The sequence below is a fragment of the Engystomops pustulosus genome, chromosome 3 (genome assembly GCF_040894005.1).
Source record: "Engystomops pustulosus chromosome 3, aEngPut4.maternal, whole genome shotgun sequence".
NCBI classification, from domain to species: Eukaryota; Metazoa; Chordata; class Amphibia; order Anura; family Leptodactylidae; genus Engystomops; species Engystomops pustulosus.
In genome coordinates, this window is record NC_092413.1 from 221932628 (window position 1) to 221950195 (window position 17568).

Consider the following 17568-nt stretch of genomic DNA (forward strand, 5'->3'; position numbering starts at 1 on the left):
ATAGAGGACACATCACCTGCAGTCACTGGATGTAACAAGTAGGGATTTCTCCTGTGTTTTCTGTAGCTGTATATACAGGAGTGGGCATTACTGAAATTGTGATACATATGCATTGGGGCCCGTGCCCCGGATCTTTTACCACCCTAGCAACGCCCCTGCCGCCAGGCAAAATAACCCCCCTAAACGAAATACATTTTCATAAACTGCCATTAGAGATCATTGCCTCTATCACTTCATTGTCCCTTTACATGCCTGTAAACCTAAGCAATGAGGTCCTAAAGCTGTATGCAAATGACCTGTGAAATGTCCAATGAGTCATTATCATATTCAAGCTATTCATGAGTGGGAGGCACAGCCACACTCCCAGTGCATGACTGACAGCCTGTATAATGGTGTAATGGCTCCTCCATGTGCTTGCTGCTGGCTACGCGCCCTGCAGCCTGTGTGTGTATAGGAGAGATACAACAGCTCCAGGATGCAGCCATGATATGGCAGAACAAGTCAGGTACTTGTATAGCTGATGTCTGTGTCTCTCACCTGTATATTAGGAGGATGCAGGATGTCAGTAGATAAAGCACAGACACTAGCAATGCTTTACTATACATTACACACAGACGTGAGCAGGGGGAGGAGAGGGGAGGGGGAACAGGGGTGACATCACTGCTTCTGACCATGTGACCCGCCTCATTTACATAATAAAGAAAAGATGATTTTGCAATGATTAATGTATGAATTGACTAGATTAAGGCTGGGATGGGATCCTTGTGAGCTGCTCCAACAGGTAGTAGTGACAGGACAAGTGACACAGACCTGATGACAGGTATTTTCAGTCATTTCGCGCTCTCCATCTTCAAAAATCCATAACTTTTTCGTTTTTCTGTGTACAGAGCTATGTGAGGGCTTATTTTGTGCATAACAACTTTTAGTTTCCCGTGATGTTATTTATTATTCCAAGACATGTAGTGGGAAACGAGAAGAATAATGTACACAGGAAACCAATTCAATAATAACATAGGATCAAATCCTGTCTCAAGTTCATGCCCATCATGAACATGGAAAGAGTCCATGCAATGCAAAGATACTTGGGCCTGGCAAATTACTACCGGCAGTTTATCTCGCACTTCTGTCTTGTGTCTCCCATAGTGGCGCTCACCAAGAAGGGCGCCAATCCCCGACTCTGGCCTCTGGCGGCTGAGGAAACCTTCTCTAAATTAAAGTTTGCCTTTGCTTCAGCCCCAGTTCTCACAGCCTGATATAGAGAAGCCTTTCCACCGGGAAGTTGCCCCCCTGATGGAACTGTGCCGATGCTCACCCAGAAAGGGCCCAAAGACCGAACTTTCACTTGCGGCTTTTTCTCAAAGACTTTCTCCTCACCAGAGAGGAATTACTCCATAAGTGACCAAGAACTGTTGTCAATTAAACTTGCCTTATTTCCTGGAGGGAGCTTATTTTCCAATCTGCACAGCGACTCGATCCACTGTTTTCCTGTTTCAATTTCCTTATCCACTTCCATCCGGCTGAAAAGAACATCAAGGCTGACGCTCTCTGGTGCCTCGGATGTCATTCAAGAGGACCCGCTCCGCATGTCATCCCTCCTGAGCTCCTGGTTGTGGCTGATTCAGTGGACCATTGGCAGCTACCTCCTGGCAAGACCTACGTCCGACCTGCTCTATGAAAGAGGAATCAGACTTGGGGTCCTTGCTCATGTGTGGCTGGGCACCCTGGGGCACTCTGTCACCCCCTTTTTTCCCGTTTCTATTGGTGGCTGGATCTGGTCACGGATGTACAGGACTTTGTGGGCACCTGCGCTTCCTGTGCCTGAAATAAGCCATCTCGTCTGAAACCTGCTGGTCTTCTTCAGTTGTTGCTGATACCCAGCTGCCCGTGTACTCACGTGTCTATGGACTTCATCACGGACCTTCTGCCTTCCTCTGGCAATACAGTCTCTGGGTGGTAACTGACTGATTTTACCAAATTTCCCATTTTGTTCCTCTGCCAGATCTGCCATCTGCTCCACGCCTAGCCAGCCTGTTCTTCCATCACATCTTCCTACTCCATGGACTTCCCCAGCACATCGTTTCTGATCGGGGGGTTCGGTTTGTCTCTAAATTCTGGCGATCCCTGTGTAACCAGCTTCAAGTAAAATTGGACTTTTCTTCCGCCTATCTGACCAGTCTAATGGTCAGGTGGAAAGAGTTTACCAGACCGTGGGCTGCTATGTCTGTCATTCTGTCTCTGCCCGTCAGGACGACTGGTCCACTCTGTTGCCATGGGCACAGTTTTCTCATAACTGCACAAAAGAATGTAGTTCACTCTAGCACCGAAAAATCTTCAAATTCAATATCTTTATTTTCCCAAAATCCAAAATTACATAGTAAAAACCAGTATCCACTAAATCATGACCATGTATTTTTCATAGGATGCAGGCCTACGCATTTCGGGTGTAGCATACACCCTTAGTCATGGCACAAAGAGCAAATGTAAGGTATGGGCTTGATATGCTAGGTACTCGGTGACGTGAAACACTTATATCCGGTAACAGTATATTAACCCTAAAAACAATATTATGTTAGGGTGTAAGGGTAATTGGAAACACGGGAAGTGAAAAACAGAAAGGCAAAAACGGTTTCATCCTGATGGGGTGAACTTTTTGTTTTGACTGCACTGGTGAGATTTGACCTCCGGGTGCCAGGTGTAAGATGAGCTCCCTATGTGATGTGATCTGCCAGACCGGTGCCGGCTCACAGTCTGCGATCTGGACTATAATTTCCATTGTAAATATTGTGACGTTTAGATAAATGTAAATTTTTTTGGCCTTAAATCTTCGATAAAGTCTTTTTGTCTTATCAGAATCCTCACAGTACAGGAGCCATGGCTGATCCTACAGATACTAATGTCCTGTATCTGGGTCTCCTGGCCCCGGCGCTGATGGCTCTCATAGCCGGACTTGTGATACATTCATTTATTATAGGAGTCAATGTCAGTGACTGGTGGAGAGGAAGATCTCTGGCTCCCGTTGACCATGTTGTTTTTGCTATTGAAATTTCTAGAATTTGCTCTCAGAGTACGGCTACTCTATATTATCTTCTAGATTTTCTCTCAAGAAGAAACCTGTCTTTTCCATTAACTCAACGTATTGTGGGTATAAATAATTCTCTCTTCAATTATGGCAATTTTTGGTTGACATCTCTGCTCTGCATTGTCTTCTACCTGAAGGTCTCCAACCTCCACACCAGACTGTTCCTGTATCTGAGGAGGATGATATTACCCAGGACCGGACATCTCATTGTAGCTTCACTACTTCTCTCTGCTGCCAATTGTGTTCTGCCCATATTGAAGACTATTACTGAAGTCATCAACAGAAAATACAATAAAACCACAGACAATCTATTCAACAACAACCTCAATGTTGATGCAGTATACAATTTTTCTATAGGTACTGTCAAGGAGATATTAATTGTGAATGTATAAGACTGGTTTAACAACGGGGTAATTACAAACTTTGTTTAAATATTTGGCATCTATTGAAGCGTCCAGGCAGCTTTTATGACATCCTGGAGCTTTAACAGCCTGATAACCTCTGAACTGAAGACTGGTCTGATCAGACCCCAAAGGACATTTGGTCTCCCTACCCCCCCCCTTCTGCATCAGGATTTGGAAACAAAAGACTGTTTAAATATTCCTGGACTCTCCCCCCTCATTAACACTTTGCCCAATCCTGAATGACCCTCTGGACTAATTAATGAATGGGCGGTTCGGAAACCTGAACCAAACTGAGAAGTTATAAAACAATATGAAATCCAAGAATTGGTGTTCACATTTTGGGGGCTTCTTGACAAGCTGAGTGTGTCCCTTATTTCTCCCACCTCCAGGGATCAGGATTTACTTTAAGTTGTAAGTTTCTGTTATTTTTCTCCCTTTTTATTTTATAACTGTTTTGCCGTGTTGTGTGTCATTTTATTTTGTAATTCTTTTGTTTTTAATTAGAGATGAGCGAACATACTCGTCCGAGCTTGATGCTCGATCGAGCATTAGCGTACTCGTAACTGCTCGTTACTCGGACGAGTATTTCGCCCGCTCGAGAAAATGGCAGCTCCCGCTGTTTTGCTTTTTGGCGGCCAGAAACAGAGCCAATCACAAGCCAGGAGACTCTGCACTCCACCCAGCATGACGTGGTACCCTTACACGTCGATAGCAGTGGTTGGCTGGCCAGATCAGGTGACCCTGGGATAGACTAGCCGCTGCCCGCGCTGCTCGGATCATTCTCTGTCTGGATGCCGCTAGGGAGAGAGCTGCTGCTGGTCAGGGAAAGCGTTAGGGTGTTCTATTAGCTTACTGTTAGGCAGGAGTGATTCTACAACAACCCAACAGCCCTTCTTAGGGCTACAATAACGTTATACTTTTTATTTTAATTTGCTTGTGGCTGGGCTTGCTGGCACTAGTAGTGCAGCTAGTACCATATTGTGAGGAATTAGCAGGGGGACTTGCTACCGTTGTGTTTAGCTCTTAGTGACACATATATCCACCTCAAACACCAAAGTGGGAAAATTTATTAGGGGTTTGATTTCAATTAGGCACAGTCTGCCAGTTTCTTTTTATTTTACGTTTATTTTTTTAATAACTCAGTGTCATCTCATCTTGCATAGTAGTGTGCTTTAATACTTGGCTAGAAAATAGCCATAGGAGAATCCAAACGGCTTACTTACGCCTACAGTAGCGTTATATATATTTGATTTCTGGTTGATCTGCTGGTGGCTGTACTTGCTGCAGTGCATCTACTAGCAAATTGTGAGCAATTTGGAGTGAGACTTGCGACCACTGTGTTTTGCGCTTAGTGACGCACATATCCATCGCAAAGACCGAAGTGGGAAAATTTATTAGGGCCCGGGGTTGTATTTCAATTAGGCACAGTCTGCCATTTCCTTTTTTATTTTACGTTTATTTTTTTCATAACTCAGCGTCATCTCATCTGGCATAGTAGTGTGCTTTAATACTTGGCTAGAAAATAGCCATAGGAGAATCCAAACGGCTTACTTACGCCTACAGTAGCGTTATATATATTTGATTTCTGGTTGATCTGCTGGTGGCTGTAGTTGCTGCAGTGCATCTACTAGCAAATTGTGAGCAATTTGGAGTGAAACTTGCGACCACTGTGTTTTGCGCTTAGTGACGCACATATCCATCGCAAAGACCGAAGTGGGAAAATTTATTAGGGCCCGGGGTTGGATTTCAATTAGGCACAGTCTGCCATTTCCTTTTTTATTTTACGTTTATTTTTTTCATAACTCAGCGTCATCTCATCTGGCATAGTAGTGTGCTTTAATACTTGGCTAGAAAATCGCCATAGGAGAATCCAAACGGCTTACTTACGCCTACAGTAGCGTTATATATATTTGATTTCTGGTTGATCTGCTGGTGGCTGTAGTTGCTGCAGTGCATCTACTAGCAAATTGTGAGCAATTTGGAGTGAGACTTGCGACCACTGTGTTTTGCGCTTAGTGACGCACATATCCATCGCAAAGACCGAAGTGGGAAAATTTATTAGGGCCCGGGGTTGGATTTCAATTAGGCACAGTCTGCCATTTCCTTTTTTATTTTACGTTTATTTTTTTAATAACTCAGTGTCATCTCATCTGGCATAGCAGTGTGCTTTCATACTTGGCTAGAAAATAGCCACAGGAGAATCCAAACGGCTTACTTACGCCTACAGTAGCGTTATATATATTTGATTTCTGGTTGATCTGCTGGTGGCTGTAGTTGCTGCAGTGCATCTACTAGCAAATTGTGAGCAATTTGGAGTCAGACTTGCGACCACTGTGTTTTAGTGACGCACATATCCATCGCAAAGACCGAAGTGGGAAAATTTATTAGGGCCCGGGGTTGGATTTCAATTAGGCACAGTCTGCCATTTCCTTTTTTATTTTACGTTTATTTTTTTCATAACTCAGCGTCATCTCATCTGGCATAGTAGTGTGCTTTAATACTTGGCTAGAAAATAGCCATAGGAGAATCCAAACGGCTTACTTACGCCTACAGTAGCGTTATATATATTTGATTTCTGGTTGATCTGCTGGTGGCTGTAGTTGCTGCAGTGCATCTACTAGCAAATTGTGAGCAATTTGGAGTGAGACTTGCGACCACTGTGTTTTGCGCATAGTGACGCACATATCCATCGCAAAGACCGAAGTGGAAAAATTTATTAGGGCCCGGGGTTGGATTTCAATTAGGCACAGTCTGCCATTTCCTTTTTTATTTTACGTTTATTTTTTTAATAACTCAGTGTCATCTCATCTGGCATAGCAGTGTGCTTTCATACTTGGCTAGAAAATAGCCATAGCAATAGGATAGCATCGTTTGGTTTTAAAAACTAAAAAACACACAAAAAAAAATAAAACACAAAAAAAAGTTAAAAAAAAAATTAAAGTTATAACTCTCATTTTCAAAATGTTTAACCCGAGGGCTAGGGGTAGAGGACGAGGGCGGGGACGTGGGCGTCCAACTACTGCAGGGGTCAGAGGCCGTGGTCCTGGGCGGGGTGAGACACCACCTGCTTATGAGGGAGCAGGGGAACGCCGCAGAGCTACACTCCCTAGGTTCATGTCTGAAGTTACTGGGACTCGTGGTAGAGCACTGTTGAGGCCAGAACAGTGCGAACAGGTGATGTCGTGGATTGCCGACAAAGCTTCGAGCAATTTGTCCACCAGTCAGTCTTCCACGCAGTCCACCCATGTCACCAAAATCGGCACTCCTCCAGCTCCTGCACCTCAGCCTCCTCCCCCCCAGTCGGCCCCCTCCCAGCAAAATTTGCCATTTGAACCGGCATACTCTGAGGAACTGTTTTCTGGACCCTTCCCACAGTCACAAACCACTTGTCCGGTTGCTGATGAGCAATTTTCCGATGCCCAGGTTTTCCACCAGTCGCAGTCTGTGGGTGATGATGACCTTGTTGACGTACTGGAAGAAGTGTGTAAAGAGGTGTCTGACGATGAGTAGACACGGTTGTCAGACAGTGGGGAAGTTGTTGTCAGGGCAGGAAGTCCGAGGGGGGAGCAGACTGAGGGATCGGAGGATGATGAGGTGACAGACCCAAGCTGGGTTGAGAGGCCGGGTGAACACAGTGCTTCTGAGACGGAGGAGAGTCCTCGACCAGAACAGTTTGGAAGAGGCAGTGGTGGGGCCAGACGGAGAGGCAGGGCCAGAGCTGGTGCATCAGCGCCAAATGTGTCAACTAGTGAAGCTCCTGTGGCGAGGGCTCCTGCAGCGAGGGCTAGATTTTCAGAAGTCTGGAGGTTCTTTAAGGAAACACCGGATGACCGACGGACTGTGGTGTGCCACATTTGCCAAACCAGGATCAGCAGGGGTTTTACCACTAATAGCTTAACTACCACCAGTATGCGCAGGCATATGAATGCTAAACACCCCACTCAGTGGCAACAAGCGCGTTCACCTCCGGCCGTGCACACCACTGCTCCTTCCCCTGTGTCAGCTGATAGTCAGCCCCCTTCCCAGGACCCTGCCACAAAAACCCCATCGTCGCCTCCACGATCCTCCACAGCATCCACCAGCGTTCAGCTCTCCATACCCCAGACGCTGGAGCGGAAACGCAAATATAGTGCAACCCACCCGCACGCCCAAGCCCTTAATGTGCACATCTCCAGATTGCTAAGCCTGGAGATGCTGCCCTATAGGCTAGTAGAGACCGAGGCCTTTCGCAGCCTCATGGCGGCGGCCGCCCCTCGGTATTCGGTCCCCAGCCGCCACTACTTTTCCCGATGTGCCGTCCCAGCCCTGCACCAGCACGTGTCAGACAACATAATCCGTGCCCTGACCAACGCCGTTTCTGACAAGGTCCACCTGACCACGGACACGTGGACGAGTGCTGCCGGGCAGGGCCACTATATATCGCTGACGGCACATTGGGTTTACTTGGTGGAGGCTGGGACCGAGTCTGACCCTGCGGCTGGTCATATACTGCCGACGCCGAGGATTGCGGGGCCTACCTCGGTCCAGGTGTTTCAGGCCTACTATGCCTCCTCCTCCTCCCACCCCTCCTCCACCTCCTCCTCCAAACGACCATCCGTGGGCATGGCGCCATCAGTCGGTAGCTCTAGGCACAGCAGCAGTGCCGTCGCTAAGCGACAGCAGGCGGTGCTCAAACTGCTGAGCCTAGGCGATAAAAGGCACACCGCCCAAGAACTATTACAGGGCATCACGGCGCAGACTGATCTGTGGCTGGCACCGCTGAACCTGAAGCCAGGCATGGTTGTGTGTGACAACGGCCGTAACCTGGTGGCGGCTCTGCAACTCGGCAGACTGACACATGTGCCATGCCTGGCCCATGTGTTAAATCTGATAGTTCAGCGTTTCCTCAAGACATACCCCAATCTGTCTGATTTGCTCACGAAGGTGCGCCGCATCTGTGCGCATTTCAGGAAGTCCAGCACAGATGCTGCCACTCTCAGGGCAGCGCAGCGCCGCCTCCAACTGCCCGCTTACCGACTGTTGTGCGACGTGCCCACGAGGTGGAATTCAACACTGACCATGTTATCCAGAGTTTACCAGCAGCACCGAGCGATTGTAGACTGCCAGATGTCAACTTCCACCAGAACTGGTAGTCAGGTCAGTCAGCTTCCTCAAGTCTACAATGAGGAGTGGACGTGGATGTCTGATATCTGTCAGGTGCTGAGTAACTTTGAGGAGTCAACACAGATGGTCAGTGGCGATGCCGCCATCATCAGCCTCACCATCCCGCTGCTTGGCCTGTTGAAAAACTCTCTGGTCAGCATGAAGTCGGAAGCTTTGCGCTCCTCACAAGAGACGGGGGAAGAAGATTCCCTTGTTGATAGCCAAAGCACCCTTAGGTCTGTTTCTCAGCGCATATCGGAGGAGGTGGAGGTGGAGGAGGATGAGGAGGAAGAGGAGGAGAATGTTGGCGAGACACAAGAGGGGACCATTGTTGAGTCCTTCACTGTTGAGCGTGTATGGGCAGAAGAAGAGGAGTTGGAGGAGTTGGAGGAGGAGGAAATGGGCAGTCAGGCCAGTGAGGGGATTGAATTCTTACGCGTTGGTACGCTGCCTATCCCGTGGCCCTCGCATTCAAAGAATTTATTCCAGCACCGATTACTGGGTGTTCACTCTCCTGGACCCACGGTACAAGCAAAATCTTTCCACTCTCATCCCTGGAGAGGAAAGGAGTGTGAGAATGCATGAATACCAGCAGGCCCTGGTGCACAAGCTGAAACAGTATTTCCCTTCTGACAGCGCTAGCGGCAGAGTGCGTAGTTCTGCGGGACAAGTAGCGAGGGAGAGTAGGCGAGCAGGCAGCTTGTCCAGCACTGGCAAGGGTACGCTTTACAAGGCTTTTGCCAGCTTTATGTCACCCCAGCAAGACACTGTCACCTGTTCCCAGTCTCGGCAGAGTAGGGCTGATCTTTACAGAAAGATGGTGAGGGAGTACGTAGCTGACCATACCATCGTCCTAAATGATCACACAGCTCCCTACAACTACTGGGTTTCAAAGCTGGACATGTGGCACGAACTGGCGCTGTATGCCTTGGAGGTTCTTGCCTGCCCTGCCGCTAGCGTCTTGTCCGAGCGGGTTTTCAGTGCAGCTGGTGGCATCATCACCGATAAGCGTACACGCCTGTCGACTGACAGCGCTGACAGGCTGATGCTTATCAAGATGAATAAAGCCTGGATTTCTCCTAATTTCCAATCTCCACCAGGTGAAGGAAGCTCAACCTGAATAATTTATCCACTCCTCCTCCTCCTCATTTTCCTCCTTCTCCTCCTCTTTGTACAGTAAAGCAGAGGAAACTGGCTATTTTTTGACAGGGCCCACTGGCTCTAGCTATGTATACTTTATGCATTTAATTTTTATGGAGGGCCACCGACCCGGTCCTCTGTTTTAAACAATTTTTGGGAGTGCCACATACAGGCACTCAATCTATTCAATTTTTCTGGAGGGCCACCTACCTGCTCCTCTGGTTTGAAAACTTTTTTGGACTGCCACATACAGGCACTCAATCTATTCAATTTTTCTGGAGGGCCACCTACCTGCTCCTCTGGTTTGAAAACTTTATTGGATTGCCACATACAGGCACTCAATCTATTCCATTTTTCTGGAGGGCCACCTACCTGCTCCTCTGGTTTGAAAACTTTTTTGGACTGCCACATACAGGCACTCAATCTATTCCATTTTTCTGGAGGGCCACCTACCTGCTCCTCTGGTTTGAAAACTTTTTTGGACTGCCACATACAGGCACTCAATCTATTCAATTTTTCTGGAGGGCCACCTACCTGCTCCTCTGGTTTGAAAACTTTTTTGGACTGCCACATACAGGCACTCAATCTATTCAATTTTTCTGGAGGGCCACCTACCTGCTCCTCTGGTTTGAAAACTTTTTTGGACTGCCACATACAGGCACTCAATCTATTCCATTTTTCTGGAGGGCCACCTACCTGCTCCTCTGGTTTGAAAACTTTTTTGGACTGCCACATACAGGCACTATCCAAATTGAATTGTCTCCATAGCAGCCTCCACACGTTGTCTCCATTGCTACCTCCAAAAGTCGTCCATATAGCTGCCTCCATACATCGTCCCTTTATCAAACGAGGTGTGTCAGGCCGAAATTTGGGTTGTTTTCATGGATTCCACATCAAAGTTGTTAACTTTGTCGCCACCCTGCTGTGTTATCCACAAAATACACTGGCAAACTTTTACCATTTACGGATATTATTTCAGCGCTTCTTGCGCATCTGTTTACATTCCCCTCACCCGCCATATCCTAAACTTATAAGAACGCTACTACACTCGATCTTATACAAAAGGTTCTTAGAAGTGCTGTTTGGGGAGTAGCCTAGAGACAGGGGCTTGGATTGGCGAAAGCTCGCCTGGCAGCGGAGCGCCAGCTCCATGCCAAGAACCAACTAACATAGTTTTAACTGCAGCACCTTTAATCTACTACTAGTTCACTGCCTCCATACATGGCCGCCTTATCAAACGTGCTGTGTCAGGCAGAATTTTGGGTTGTTTTCATGGCTTCCACAACAAACTTGTTAACTTTGTCGCCACCCTGCTGTGTAATCCTCAAAATATACTGGCAAACTTTTACCATTTACGGATATTATTTCAGCGCTTCTTGCGCATCTGTTTACATTCCCCTCACCCGCCATATTCCAAACTTATAAGAACGCTACTACACTTAACTTGGTGCAGGCTGGGACCGAGTCTGACCCTGGGGCTGGTCATATACTGCCGACGCAGAGGAGAGCTATTACAGGGCATTCCACATCAAACTTGTTAACTTTGTCGCCACCGTGCTGTGTAAGCCACAAAATATACTGGCAAACTTTTTTCATTTACGGATATTATTTCAGCGCTTCTTGCGCAGATGTTTACATTCCCCTCACCCGCCATATCCCAAACTTATAAGAACGCTACTACACTTGATCTTATACAAAAGGTTCTTAGAAGTGCTGTTTGGGGAGTAGCCTAGAGGCAGGGGCTTGGATTGGCGAAAGCTCGCCTGGCAGCGGAGCGCCAGCTCCATGCCAAGATCCAACTAACATAGTTTTAACTGCAGCACCTTTAATCTACTACTAGTTCACTGCCTCCATACATGGTCCCCTTATCAAACGAGCTGTGTCAGGCAGAATTTTGGATTGTTTTCATGGCTTCCATGTTAACTTTGTCGCCACCCTGCTGTGTAATCCACAAAATATACTGGCAAACTTTTATCATGTACCGATATTATTTGAGCGCTTCTTGCTCACCTCCTTTGGTTCCTCTTAGCCACCCATTGGTTTGAAGCCTGAGTCCATTTAGGGTATGTTGCCATGACACTCTCTAGCCTGCCGCTGCTGCCGCTGCCTCTGCATGCCGTCCCCTATAGTGTCAGGGTCAATTATTGGATGTTTTAGATGCTATCTAGCTTCATTCTGTCACTCTGTCATGGCCATGCTGTTGCCCATAATTTTGGCATAATGGTGCGATTAAGCAGCCTCAGAGGCATCCATGCATGCTGCCCCTGCTGTTTCCTGTCCATTTCCGTGGTGTTTCCATCCTTTTCTGAGGTTCCCAGGTGTTTGGCCAAGCTTCCCTGTGCAGAGCCTTGGTCCCCTTGAAAAATGCTCGAGTCTCCCATTGACTTCAATGGGGCTCGTTACTCGAAACGAGCACTCGAGCATCGGGAAAAGTTTGTCTCGAATAACGAGTACCCGAGCATTTTAGTGCTCGCTCATCTCTATTTTTAATATCTTTTTATGCACTGATCAACTTTTTGTAATTAAAGCTTTTCACTTTAATTTTGGTCCCTGTATGCTCTGCTAACTCGTAGCCTTGTGAAGTGTGACTAGCTGTGTTACTGCTACAGTGCTGAGTGTGACAAGGTGACTGCTTGAGAGCAAGAGTTGATGTAGAGTGGGATACTTATTGGTCCCGGTATAAATGCAATAAGTGGTGGCAGCGGGTCTGGTTCTGGTGCTGGAGCTGTATGAGGTGTGATTTAGGCTCAATTTGTGTCCTGAGTGAAAGGTGAGCGCAAGTTTGAGTAGGCTAAATTAACCCGTACAGTTGCACCCCACGTCACGTGACGAGGCGGCGGCGTCCTCGCCGTGACAAATTGGTTGGCAGCGGTGGGATAAATTCATTTTTGTCAGAGCATTAAGTGTTGGGATTAAGTAACTAACCCCTGCACTTAAGGACTAGTGGAATCCTTGCGAGGAGTACCCTAGTTTTACACGGACCAAATCAGTGCTGTTCTAAGACACACGTGCAAACAGTTTCCCTTCCCCGTTTTTCTTTTCTATCTTTTATTTGGCAAAGGTTGCACTCAGTGATGGCAACCATCTACAAGAGACAGAGCAAGGAGGCTCTAGTCCACCTCTGTGAGCAGAGAGGTATCGACCCGGCTGACAAGTCCAAAGAGCTGCTGGTTTGTGCTTTGATGGAGCAAGATGCAGAGCAAGGATCTGGCACGGCTCAAGGGAGCCAAGATATGGACATTAATCCTGGAAGAGTTTCCCCTGAGGCTACCCACAGCAGGAGCCCTCAGGTAGGCATGGATGTGTCTCTACAAATGGCCCTACAGCAGCTAGGTGAATGTGATCCTAGCCTGCGTCTGCAGCTTATCCTTCAGTTTAATCAGGCGGCCGCACAGGAGAGAGCGGCCGCAGAGCGAGAGAAGGAGAGAGCGGCCGCAGAGCGAGAGAAGGAGAGAGCGGCCGCAGAGCGAGAGAAGGAGAGAGCAGCCGCAGAGCGAGAGAAGGAGAGAGCAGCCGCAGAGCGAGAGGAGAGAGCCGCTGCAGAGCGAGAGAAAGAGAGAGAGGCCGCAGAGCGTGAGCGCCAGGCTGATAGAGAATTCAGGCTGGAAATGGCGCGTATTGAAAGGGGTATCAATTCTGTGCAACCCCAATCCCAGGATGTAGACCCCAAAAGACCTCGTCAAGAACGTTTTCCAGTACTGGACAAGGATGGGGACTTGGACATTTTTCTGCGATCTTTTGAGAAGACCTGCAGACAATACCATCTGCCCCGTGAGCAGTGGGCACAGTACTTAAGCCCAGGGCTAAGAGGCAAAGCCCTGGAAGTATTTGCTGACCTTCCTCTTGAGCTTGATGAGGACTATGATGCTATAAAAGCTGCTTTGATTAAAAAGTACAACTTAACTCCAGAGGTGTATCGCAAGAAATTCCGGAGTGTAAAGCGAGAAACAACTGCGAGCTACGCTGATACAGTAGGCAACTTAAGGACTACCTTTCTACAGTGGACCCGAGGACTTTCTGTCAACAGACGTGAGGACCTGGAGGATCTCATGATAAAAGATCAGTTTCTGCACATTTGTCCTGTGGATGTACGACAGTTTGTTTGTGACAGGGAGCCTAAAACTGCGGATGAAGCTGCGCAGATTGCAGACTCCTATACTGCCAACCGGATGCCTGAAGCCAAGAGGGAAACATCCCCCCAAAGGTCCTCCAGCTGGAAGGAGAAACAAGCCAGGACAACATCACAGCCTTCTGTCTCCAAAGTGGGTGAGAACATTACACTGAGGGAGTCTATAAATCAGGGGGATATGCGCAAATGTTTTATTTGTAACAAAGTGGGTCATCTGAGGTCTGCGTGCCCAGAGAGAGGGGCAACTGTCTACTCTACAGTACCAGTAGTCATGCTGCTTTCTGGTGATATGAAGAAGTTACAGCACCACATGCAGACTGTGATAGTGGGTGATAGAGTCACCCAGGGATTAAGAGACTCAGGGGCAAGTTATTCTTTAGTTCGCCCTGAGGTTATAAACCCTGAGGACATCATTCCAGAAAAGACTTTGCCTGTGAAGGGGTTAACTGGATGCCATCCAGGAGTGCCCGTTGCCAAGGTTTTTATGGACTGGGGTTCTGATAGAGGTATCAGACAAGTGGGAGTGTCACAAGAATTGCCTGTGGATGTATTGTTGGGAAATGATTTGGGAAAAATGACAACTGTGTATGTGCCTGATGTACAGCAATCATATGAGAAAATGGGCAGAAGCCCAAGGGGACTGGTCTGGGAAGGAGGACAGGATAGCAAGAGCAAGGCTATGCCTGCTCCAGAACCAGAGGTGTCCCAGTATGAGGAAGCTACGGGGGAGGGGGTGGTGAACGGGCCCCCAGAGATAACCCTGCAGTCAGCAGATATGGTGAACGGTGTGAGAGGCTGCCAAGATGGAGTCTCTGAATCTGCACCTCAAAGCTCTAAGGTCCTGAGTGTGGATCTGGTGGAGGCCATTACTCAAGGAGAGGTCCTAGAGCAGACAAGAGGTGTCAAGATGAGTAAGGCTCAGAGCATGAGCCACAAAGATGCCTCTACTCAGACTGGGGAGATGCAGTGTGTCTATGAGCCAAAGACAGCGTGTACAATAGAACCAGTGCTGAGAGAGGAGACTGGGGAGATGCAGTGTGTCTATGAGCCACAGAGAGCGTGTACACTAGAGCCAGTGCTGAGAGAGGAGACTGGGGAGATGCAGTGTGTCTATGAGCCAAAGACAGCGTGTACACTAGAACCAGTGCTGAGAGAGGAGACTGGGGAGATGCAGTGTGTCTATGAGCCAAAGACAGCGTGTACACTAGAACCAGTGCTGAGAGAGGAGACTGGGGAGATGCAGTGTGTCTATGAGCCACAGACAGCGTGTACACTAGAACCAGTGCTGAGAGAGGAGACTGGGGAGATGCAGTGTGTCTATGAGCCACAGACAGCGTGTGCACTAGAACCAGTGCTGAGAGAGGAGACTGGGGAGATGCAGTGTGTCTATGAGCCAAAGACAGCGTGTACACTAGAACCAGTGCTGAGAGAGGAGACTGGGGAGATGCAGTGTGTCTATGAGCCAAAGACAGCGTGTACACTAGAACCAGTGCTGAGAGAGGAGACTGGGGAGATGCAGTGTGTCTATGAGCCACAGACAGCGTGTACACTAGAGCCAGTGCTGAGAGAGGAGACTGGGGAGATGCAGTGTGTCTATGAGCCAAAGACAGCGTGTACACTAGAACCAGTGCTGAGAGAGGAGACTGGGGAGATGCAGTGTGTCTATGAGCCACAGACAGCGTGTACACTAGAACCAGTGCTGAGAGAGGAGACTGGGGTCCACAGTGAGGTCGGGTTCCCAGTGATGAGTGTTGCCAGTGCAGTTTTGGGGAGCGATCAGAAAGGGGAGCAGGGGCATGGGGACTCTCAGGAGAGCATTCAGTCAGTGGTCCAACCTAAGCCCTATAGTATAAATAGTAAAGAGAGGGACTCTAATAGCTGTACAGCTGGAAAACCAAAACATAATGTAATTGGGTACAGTAGTCCTACACTTAACTCCATTGGCATTTCATCCAGCAGGGAGAGGGTTAAACGTTTCACACTTGGGAGAGGGGACACAGAACTTAGTGTTTCTGCAGCACAAAGCCATAAAGTCAGCAGGGGGTCCCAGCACAGCAGTGTACAAGTGACCAGGGAAGATATTACTTGGCCTTATACACGGGACAAAGGACCAGATGGTTGATGTGCACAGGTAGTCACATCTTATGGCAATGATTTTTATGGTACTGAACTTCTGCAATGTATTATTGGTAATTGGCTTGGGAAAATTTAAAATGGCGTGGGTCATTTCAAATTTGCCCAATCTTGAAAGGGGGAGGTGTCAAGGAGATATTAATTGTGAATGTATAAGACTGGTTTAACAACGGGGTAATTACAAACTTTGTTAAAATATTTGGCATCTATTGAAGCGTCCAGGCAGCTTTTATGACATCCTGGAGCTTTAACAGCCTGATAACCTCTGAACTGAAGACTGGTCTGTTCAGACCCCAAAGGACATTTGGTCTCCCTACCCCCCCCCCCCCTTCTACATCAGGAGACTCTCCCAGTATAAGACTGTTTAAATATTCCTGGACTCTCCCCCCTCATTAACACTTTGCCCAATCCTGAATGACCCTCTGGACTAATTAATGAATGGGCGGTTCGGAAACCTGAACCAAACTGAGAAGTTATAAAACAATATGAAATCCAAGAATTGGTGTTCACATTTTGGGGGCTGCTTGACAAGCTGAGTGTGTTCCTTATTTCTCCTACCTCCAGGGATCAGGATTTACTTTAAGTTGTAAGTTTCTGTTATTTTTCTCCCTTTTTATTTTATAACTGTTTTGCCGTGTTGTGTGTCATTTTATTTTGTAATTCTTTTGTTTTTAATATCTTTTTATGCACTGATCAACTTTTTGTAATTAAAGCTTTTCACTTTAATTTTGGTCCCTGTATGCTCTGCGAACTCGTAGCCTTGTGAAGTGTGACTAGCTGTGTTACTGCTACAATGCTGAGTGTGACAAGGTGACTGCTTGAGAGCAAGAGTTGATGTAGAGTGGGATACTTATTGGTCCCGGTATAAATGCAATAAGTGGTGGCAGCGGGTCTGGTTCTGGTGCTGGAGCTGTATGAGGTGTGATTTAGGCTCAATTTGTGTCCTGAGTGAAAGGTGAGCGCAAGTTTGAGTAGGCTAAATTAACCCGTACAGTTGCACCCCACGTCACGTGACGAGGCGGCGGCGTCCTCGCCGTGACAGGTACCTTCTTCCCTCTCGTTTTCTATTCCATCTCCTCAGTTCTCCTCTTCGCCTCATTGTATCATCACACAACAAGGATGAAGATGAGCAGTAACTTATCCATCAACCTGGAGACATATTACTCAGCGATGAGATTTGTAGCCGTCACATTCATATATAACACAACATACTTCATTGTACTTTTTTTCGGTGTCTTTTTTTATTATGTGTATCGTTTAAACCTGAAGTGGATAATTATTTTCTTGGAATTTCTCCCAGTTCTACATTCCTCCTTCCTGATCTACCGAACGGCCAAACTCAGGAGTCAGATGTCCAAGGTTCTCCAGAATGTTATGGATTTCTTATTTCAAAATACAAAAAAAACCTGAGAGAATATAGAAACACAGTTAGTCTCATACTTAAGGACACCTGATTTACAGATGACCCCTAGATACAGACGGACCTCTCTGACCTCTGGTAAAGATCTCTGGATGTTACATTAGTCCCAGGCTGCAGTGAT

General features: G+C 47.4%; 1 protein-coding gene across 1 annotated transcript; it reads left to right on the forward strand.

The window, feature by feature from the left end:
* The first annotated feature begins 12457 nt into the window (after nucleotides 1-12457).
* On the forward strand, nucleotides 12458-17348 carry LOC140122964 (uncharacterized). Its single transcript, XM_072144211.1, has 3 exons — nucleotides 12458-13204; nucleotides 13298-14492; nucleotides 17328-17348. The coding sequence occupies exons 1-3, from the start codon at nucleotides 12840-12842 to the stop codon at nucleotides 17346-17348; spliced, it is 1581 nt and encodes a 526-aa protein (XP_072000312.1). The 5' UTR covers nucleotides 12458-12839.
* The last annotated feature ends 220 nt before the right edge of the window (nucleotides 17349-17568 follow it).

Bases quoted from the DNA above. Each gene is read 5' to 3' on its own strand.
- LOC140122964 (XM_072144211.1), top strand. From the start codon at position 12,840: ATGGCAACCATCTACAAGAGACAGAGCAAGGAGGCTCTAGTCCACCTC. The intron at 13,205-13,297 runs GCGAGAGAAGGA...GCGAGAGGAGAG, and splicing joins AAGGAGAGAGCGGCCGCAGA to AGCCGCTGCAGAGCGAGAGA. The intron at 14,493-17,327 runs GTACAGCAATCA...AATTTCTCCCAG, and splicing joins CAACTGTGTATGTGCCTGAT to TTCTACATTCCTCCTTCCTG.